The sequence below is a fragment of the Thermobia domestica genome, chromosome 18, assembly GCF_964235325.1.
Source record: "Thermobia domestica chromosome 18, izTheDome1.hap1.1, whole genome shotgun sequence".
Lineage (NCBI taxonomy): Eukaryota > Metazoa > Arthropoda > Insecta > Zygentoma > Lepismatidae > Thermobia > Thermobia domestica.
This window is the reverse complement of record NC_137471.1, coordinates 153,467,406-153,476,171: the sequence shown is the minus strand read 5'-3', so window position 1 is coordinate 153,476,171 and position 8,766 is coordinate 153,467,406. Positions and strand designations below refer to the sequence as shown.

The 8,766-nt window shown below is 35.4% G+C and overlaps 1 protein-coding gene across 1 annotated transcript; it reads left to right on the top strand.

Annotated features, from left to right (window-relative positions):
* Positions 1 to 4,792: 4,792 nt before the first annotated feature.
* On the top strand, positions 4,793 to 7,323 carry LOC145675316 (zinc finger BED domain-containing protein 4-like). The gene is made up of 2 exons (XM_081745710.1): positions 4,793 to 4,847; positions 6,362 to 7,323. The coding sequence occupies exons 1-2, from the start codon at positions 4,793 to 4,795 to the stop codon at positions 7,321 to 7,323; spliced, it is 1,017 nt and encodes a 338-aa protein (XP_081601836.1).
* Positions 7,324 to 8,766: the final 1,443 nt, after the last annotated feature.

The window sequence follows — 8,766 nt, the reverse complement described above, 5'->3', positions numbered from 1 at the left end:
ATATGGGGATGATGGGTAAAATTATGTTTGAAAACAGTTGCGCGTATACCTTACCAAAAAATTATATCCTTACTTTCATGCCCACCTGCAACGGGAGTCAAGGAGGACATTGCCCCCTGGATTATCAAAATTGGTTCGATTCCTCAAAATACATATCAAAACAAATTTGCTTATCCACACACATTACTGTAGTAAACTTACGCCATGAGCGTAAGTAATTGTTTTACATGCAGTAGAACTTATATTGTGTGTTTCAAGGGGCTTGTAATTGCAATTTTGCTTGTATGTCAGCCTCCCTCCCTGGAAAAACCCCGCGGGCGTTACTGCTTAAACTACTGGTGTTTAATATTGTGTGAGCAGTGATTTCATGGTGTGGCCTGAGGATACTGCACCAGAATGACGAAATTTCCGTGGGCATTTCTCTGATTGGGCTTAACCTCTGGGAAACCAGTATTTTAGTAGTACTGTATTACTTACACTCGTTGCTTATTCAGTTTCTCCGGGGAGACTCTTCTTAAATCGTCAATGTGTATCTGTGTGTGTGTTTGGGCATATATCATCAGTTGTGAGAGGAACAAAGACGAGGGTCATTCAAATAGTTACAAGGCTCATTTTATTATGGAACGCTATTCTCACAAAATTTTATTTACACTATGCATGAAACACTCTCATGTGAATGCATTTGGCCCATCTACTTATGGAAAATAGCATGGAATCAGTTTTCCGAAAGCTTGTTTCAGGTACCCATCGAAGACTTGTTGAGGCTTTGAGGTAGTGTTGGGTAAATTACTTGTAAAAATGTTACGCGCTATAAGTTACTTTACTTTCCCTTACTGCATATCGTTAACAGTAAGGGAACGTTACTTCCCCTAGAAAAGTAACTGTTACCCTACTTCGAAAACAAGACCAGTAACGCGTTACTTTTATGTCCGGAACTTTGAATATAATCATATACAAAAAACATTCTTTTCATTAAATTTTTCCTACTACTACTACTACTACTACTACTACTATTATTATTATTATTATTATTATTATTATTATTATTATTATTATTATTATTATTATTATTATTATTACACATTCTGATTTTTCCCGATCGTAATAAATGTTTAGAATTGTAGGTTGATAATAGTAGCGCTGCTATACCCCTTCATGCGGACAGTTTAGGCTTGTTCATCAGCGTTAATTATGGCACCGATCAAACATATCTACACTAATAGCAACAATAAACAATGCGCTATTATTGAAATGCTATACTGCACTGTAAAAAGAATTGTATGCGTAAACTGCAACTTTTGATCACTTCTTTTACATTTATATATTTGTGCAACAGAAGGATTGAGAAGCGTGTACAAAACGTGTGAGAAATTTTCACGAATGCACGACTTGCACCCTTGGAAGTTTCTGCACATTTCCCACACATTTTGTCACAATTGCACTCCTGTTGCACGGATATATATATATATATATATATATATATATATATATATATATATATATATATATATGTAAAGAAGTAATTAAAAATCGCAGTTTACGCGTACATGACTTTTAGGGATTATCCCAAAAATGATCAAAAGATTGCGATCTTGGGCAAGAACTTTAAGAATGATTAAAAAATGCATCAAAGGATTGCGATCTTGGCTAATAATTAGTTTTCGGACCAGGGATCACAAAATTTTTGAACGGCCTCTAAATTAAGTTTTCGTATTTTTTACGGAATGAGCACATCATACTGAGTTTAGAGATAGTTTGTGTTTAATTGGATCTAATTGGCTAAGGATAAAAGTCAATCGAGAGCTTTAGTGAACGCGGCATTGAACCTCCGGGTTCCATACGCCTTAGAGTTAGTTAGTTAGTTATATGTAGTTCTCCAGATATAAGGCATACAAGAAAATTTTTGATTGAAATATATTGGATCTTTTGGGCTAATTGGATCAGGGCCTACAAAACTTTTGAACGATCCCTAAATCGAGTTTTCGTATTTTTTTACGGAATGAAAAAAATGAAATCTTTAAGTTTTACGTCCCAAGGTTATGCCGGTTAGGCTAAACGAGACGGTGATGATGAGTAATGGATGAAATCGTGGAATGAAGAAAGTGGGAGGAAACAGGAGAACCCCGAGAGAACCCACGCACACGGTGTTTGTCCACCACAAAGTTCGCTTGGCGGGCTCCTGGGATCGAACCCGGGACCCCAAACACCAGAGGTGAACGCTCTACCACTGAGCCACAGCGGCCCGCCTTTTACGGAATGAGCACATTATTATGAGTTAAGAGATAGTTTGGGTAGGTCTATACTGCATGTAGTTCTCCAGATATAAGGCATACAAGAAAATTTTCGATTTAAATATATTGGATATTTAGATCAAAAAATTGTGAGATTTTTTTTTACATTGTCTGTGTTGCACTATTAGTAGTTGCTATAGCATATTGTAAACATGTTTATTTACAAATAAAAATATTTTGAAAAGTATATATATATATATATATATACACACAGTGGCGTATTTAGGGGAGCTTCCAGGCTTAAGCCCCCCCCCCTGAAATCTTACTTACTATAGTAAAGTATATGTCATATCTTGCAGAATTTTCAAAGCCCCCCGAAACAAAATCGTAAATACGCCACTGTATATATTAACCGCGATTCTTAATTATTAATTTATAAGGATAATCATATCCTATAAAACATTTTAGAATATTTTTTACGTCAAAGTTTTTACGTTTCGATGATTAACTTAAAATCTACTTATTCAAGTTGAAAGAGTATATAGTAGAAAATCACTATATTATTGTCACGATAACGAACCGACATATTACTTCACCTACTTCGACACTTCCTACTTCATCTACACTCAATATACATTTCGTTTTTTTAATCTCTTGAGAAAATGAAATCTTTTTTCTCCATATCTCTCCATATAAACAAATCTCCATAAGTATAATCAGAAGAGCACTAAACAAGAATGAAGTATTGAAGAAAGTATTAATATAGTATTAGTAAGAGCACGTGTAAAGAAATTATTAACATTTGGACAATAGCTTTATCCGCAATGCTTGTGTGGGTACTGTTTCGGTATACTCTAGAAATAATAATAATAAAAAAAGCTTCAGATGTTTCTTCAAATATGTAGACGAACTCCTGCCTATTGATAAATATTTCCCGCCGGTACACTTCAAACATTTTACTTTTAAATTATGTCCTCATCCTCAGCTTTTAAGAAACAGTATTCTTTTCAAATATTTTCGTTAAGGAAAGCTAGACTATCATTGCACTTGCAGTTCACTCACTGAATGTATTAATTTAGAGCTATAAAAATCTACTACAAAATCTTCCAGGTGCTTGGCTTGCAATCAGTACACGTGATTTCCCTGAAGTTATACTCCCCATCTGAAACCAGCAAGTGGTCCTAAGATCTTATCTGTTTCTTTGTGTGTCGGTGACTGTTGGTCACTAACAGTTCATGCTCCATTCTAAGAGATTTACAACAGGAAAGAAAACAAGGAATTGTTTCCGGAAAACCATACATATTATAGTTACTCGTCCGAAATGTAACGCAAAAGAAACTAAAGAAACTAAGTATATTCCTTAGAAATTTTTATCGCGTTACCGTTACAGTTACTTTGGAAAAAAGGCTTAGCGGAATAAGGATGTGAAAGCTCCCCCAAGCATATCTGCACCAAATTTACAGTATCGATTAACATTTATGAGAAACTCGGTTTCCAAAAGTTTCAGCCCCCCAAGCGCTTTTGGAGGGGTGTTAGGAGGGGGAAAGGAAAATTGAATTTTTTTTCTCTCCTAAACGGCTCAACTGATTTGCATGAAAAAAAGATGTTAGGTGTTCTCAGGAAGAGAAAAGTCGGAAAATATTTCTTTTTATATTTTGAGGTTGAAAATTGGTATTTTTTGAAATTTCAAAAAAAAGTAGTAGAAGACTAACTGGGACACCCACCATTTTTTGCCAGCTTTTTCTTGAGAGGGTCCCTAATAACATATATTGTTTTCATTTTGTTCGCAAGTGTACCTCATAGTGAAAAAAGGCAAATGTACATAGGTCAGCATCTATGTGGTATACGTATGATACACACTGTACACCACTAGGATAACCAATACCTTTGAATGGGGGAGGAGATGAAGTTGTTATAACATTGGAATCTTATGATAACAAGTATTTTTTGTCTTAACGGTAATTGGTCTCTGAGGATGAAGGGGATTCTCGACCATGTTCACACCTCCTTTGGCTACACCACTGCTGTACATCAACTGAAATTATACATTTCCGCATTTTGTGTTAATTGTGCACATAATCAATGTTCTGTGATACATATAGATCTTTCTTTAGTAATTGTTCTTTTTTTTTTTTTTTTTGTAACAGTTGGTTAATAATATGCCTGTTTTTAATAGCTATTCATGTGTTTAGTTTGTTTCGATGGTATTACTGTATATGTGTGTTTAATATGATCAAATAAAGAATGGATAGAAAGAAATTAATCCTCATCACTGTTTCCGTCCAATATTGGAACAATTTCGGTTTTCGTGAACAAAACTGTTGGCTGCTGTTCTCACGTTGCTGCTATTTTGTATTATTTATCATATGCGAGGTACTTATCGAAAATCATTCGACCCGAACGAAAGAAGTTCCACATTCTAACTGTTTGTACTTCTAGCAAGTTATATTGGTTTATCACACACAATATTTTCTAGACCGATACTTCGGTCAGAATCATAGTGCTTTCTCCAAAGTAGGGTCACGATGGCTTAGTGATAGAGCGCTTACTTCTGGTGCGAGATGGACCTCCTTCGATCCCAGGTTATAAAAGTTCGTGGTGGATACCATCGTACCAGTGAGTCTTCTCGGGATTATCTGTTTTCACTTACATTTTCATTTCACGAATTATTTTCCAATAATTAGCTTCCATCTATTACCTGTCTGTATTATTGGATCGGATTTGAGTTTAGCATTCCTTCGGTAGCAAAGTTATATGAGCTATGGAGCTACGAATTAACGTGAGATTCAAACCGCTTGCGTTCCTGCCGGGAATCGGAGACAGGTCTCCTATGCCAAAGTCCCGTATGCTACCCACATAGCCGTGAGTGATTTCTCTGTCTTCATTAGCCTAGAAGGCATAATATTTAAACGTTTTGGATTTCATATAATTTCAGTTCTTCCTCGATAGCCAATTCTGTACTGAGACAAAGTAGATCAATCAAATATACTAATCTTTCCTTTTTCGAATTCTAACGAGGTTCTTGTAACCTGGACCACGTCCTAAGACTTTTGTTAGTTGAAACATCGTCTTTAGTTTTAGTTAGTTTAATCGTATGTCATTATACTCAACGTTTAATAAAATATCCCAGGATTTCTTCAATTTCTTTGGGGTGACCCTTGCCCCCGCCCTGTACCACATCGAGTTGTGTATTAATGGAAACTACGGCTAAAAATAATAAACATTCCCTTTCCCCCAACTTCGATCCGACATTTTGTTCTTGAGTTATGGCTTTTTTTTTTTGAATCTTTCGACAGATTTTTGGCTGGTCATAGTACCGGAAGGAAGTATTTGTACACCCAGGTTGGTCTATACTTTTTGTCTTATCTTGGTGTCAGGAATCTGCTCCCAAACGTTGTCAGTGTTGTTTTGAAACACTGTATATTTCTATCCTGTATATTTCTATCCTTTTTCTGATTAGCTCCTGTCTGCTAAGCACCTTCCAGTTTTCCCAAAACCAACCAAAAGTGAACTACATCGACTTCATCGTCCCACTCCCCTATGCTTTCTTGTTGTGTAGTACTTATTAAATATTTATATTGTAGTTGACAGAAATTGAAAATATTGATTAAAATATCTGGTTAAAATGCTAGTAGAGGAATTCTCTCTTTAGTGCAGAAATTCCCTACTTGTATCTTATCGCATTTTAGGCGAGAAGGGATTAGGCAAGATGTGGATTCCCATCTCACCTAAAATAGCTGACATTCTTCTCTTGGAGATATCAGTGACTGATAAATCGTTAGGCGAGATGGAATGGAATCTCTTTTTCTATGGAAGATATTTTTCCTTCTCTGATAACTTACTACAAGGATGCTGGTAACCAGAACGCCATCCAGTTTCCCACCACCCTAATTTCAAGACAGCGGAAGTACGAACAAATCTCCTGAGGCAAATTTGTCAAAACAACTGTTGCATCCATACCCTCTTAGTGGCTTGAGGAGTCAAATAGTAATACACTGAAACAAGTTTCAATGCTTATATTCATAATTTCTTTGCTTTTGTCTTTAAAATAAGTTTATATTTAATTTGTTCATAGAATAACATTGTGATTTTTCTTAAACATAATATTGTGTCATTTTCTTTTTCAACAGTACCTTTGTGGAAGCTTCCTATTCGGATAGTTCTGAAGATTCTCCTGGACCATCAGACTGTGTTGAGGCCACAAATATGTATTACTACTGTGAAAGTTTCCTGTGAAACTGTCACCAATGACGAAACGCGTGATGATGTAATTAGAGTTCCTCAATCACACAATAAAAAGCGAACATATGAACAAAGATCAATAGTAAAGTATCTTAAAAATAGCAGGCCGTGCACACCAGAACATGAAGAACAGATTGTGAAAAGGATTACAAACATGATAGTAACAGATCTACTCCCAATTTCATTTATTGAAGGGAAAGGGTTTCGGGAGTTAATGTCCTTTCTTGAACCAAATTATAGCGTACCGACTAGGCGAACACTATGGAGACGCTTGCAGCTTTTTTATTCTGAACTGAAAGAGCAAGTACAACAGAGGCTACAGGAAGCAGAAGTAGTTGCTTTAACGACAGATATATGGACGTCTCGAGCAACAGATTCTTACATTACAGTGACATGTCATGCTCTGTATACGAATTTCTGTACAGAAGATTTTGTTCTCAAGACAATTGAACTACAAGAACGACATACAGCTGAAAATGTAGCTAATTCTATTAAACTGTGTATGGAGGAATGGTGCATCAAAGACAAAGTAGTTGCATTAGTTCACGACAATGCATCGAATATGATTAATGTTGGACGTTTGTTGCCGGTTTACAATGTATCATGTTTGGCACATACATTGCAGCGATCCATACTGACCAGTTTAGAGAAAAGCGAGGTAACAAATATAATTTCAATCTGTATCAAAGTGGTAGGGCACTTCAAACATAGCACCACTGCTTCAGTCGCGCTTGAAGAGAAACAAGAAATTCTGAAGTTACCAAAGCATCGCCTTATTCAATATACAAAGACTCGCTGGAACAGTGTATATTGGATGATCGAACGGTTGCTGGAACAAAGAGAAGAATAATTGCAGTGTTCTCTGATAGAAATGTCACTAAACCTATGGATGCAAGGAATTTACAATTAACTGAAGACAAGTGGCAAATCATGGAAGATATCGTTCGCGTACTGAACCCACTGCAAATGGCTACAACAGTTATGTGTGATCAAAAGTGTTCCATTTCTTTTCCTTTACCATTAGGCTATGGTCTTATTTCTAACCACCTGAAGGAATGTCCTTCAGATTCTGAAATTGTTAAGAACTTGAAATCTTCAATATCAGTTGACTTAGGAAAGCGTCTTCAGCTCGATGCATTATCCGATTCTGAATCATCAGACTTTTTGTCAAATAGTGTTCTGAAATGTTACCTCTTAGCAACATTCTTGGACCCAAAGTACAAATCATTACCATTTCTGAATTTTAAAATGCAAACAAACATCCATAGATGGGTTCATGATATTTGCGTAGAATCTGAAGAATAAGATGATTTATCACAGCAATCGTCCGGTGGGTCATCAGCATTAGACTATTTGCTTGGAATATTTCCATCGTGTTCAAAAAGTCCTAATGTAACAGATGAGCTTACTTTTTATAAATCAAATCAGTGTCTTTCGCAAAGTTGCAACAGCCTTGAATGGTCGAAACTTAACGAGCATCGGCTTCAAAAATTAGCATGTCTTGCTAAAAGATTCACGGCGATTCCAGCAACTTCAGTCAAATCTGAACGAGTATTTTAACTTTTTGGTAATATCGTTACTGCCAGTAGATCTAGACTTCTCCTTGAAAATGCAGATATATTAATATTTTTGAACAAATATCTAAAACCTCTCGCTTGCAAACCGCAATAGGTTGGAACAAGTTGCAGTGGTGAATTAAATTTTAAATTAAAAAACGATTAAAATGCAATATGCAAACACGATTTCACAATCAAACTCAACTCGTAAAATTTATGTTTAGTGAAAGTTTGATAGTTTTTTTTAATCTATATCAATCAATACCATTTTAAGTTTCCTTTCGGCATATTTTCTTACGTTTCTTTTCTTGTTTTGAAATGATAGAATTTACTAGTGCTTACCTTATAAAAGTCGTTGTCCTTAGGGTTTATTTCATGTAGGTTTAGTTACTGGCGTAAGTAAAGTATTCAATTTTAGGTGAATGAATATAATTATTTGATATCTTTCTTTAGTTTTTGATAACATTCTATTATTTTCCAATTGAATGTTACTGAACATTTTTGAACTTGTTTCATTAAAAAAAACTACAACTGTCCGTTAACTTATAACTTTCGCAAAATATGGAAATTTGAAGCAGTAGTTTGATTAATGCTACTTAAGCAGTGTCGCAGATCGAGAAATTTCGTCAATTTCTGCATTGAATTTTAAGTTGACATGGGAATACGGTATAAAATACAGAATGAATACGGTAATTTTCATAAAGTACAAATTAAACCCATAATAAATACTAATATCC

Excerpts from the sequence above, each read along its gene's own strand:
- LOC145675316 (XM_081745710.1), top strand. The coding sequence starts at position 4,793 with ATGGACCTCCTTCGATCCCAGGTTATAAAAGTTCGTGGTGGATACCAT. Across the intron at positions 4,848-6,361 it reads TGGTGGATACCATCGTACCA|TACCTTTGTGGAAGCTTCCT; the intron begins GTGAGTCTTCTC and ends CTTTTTCAACAG.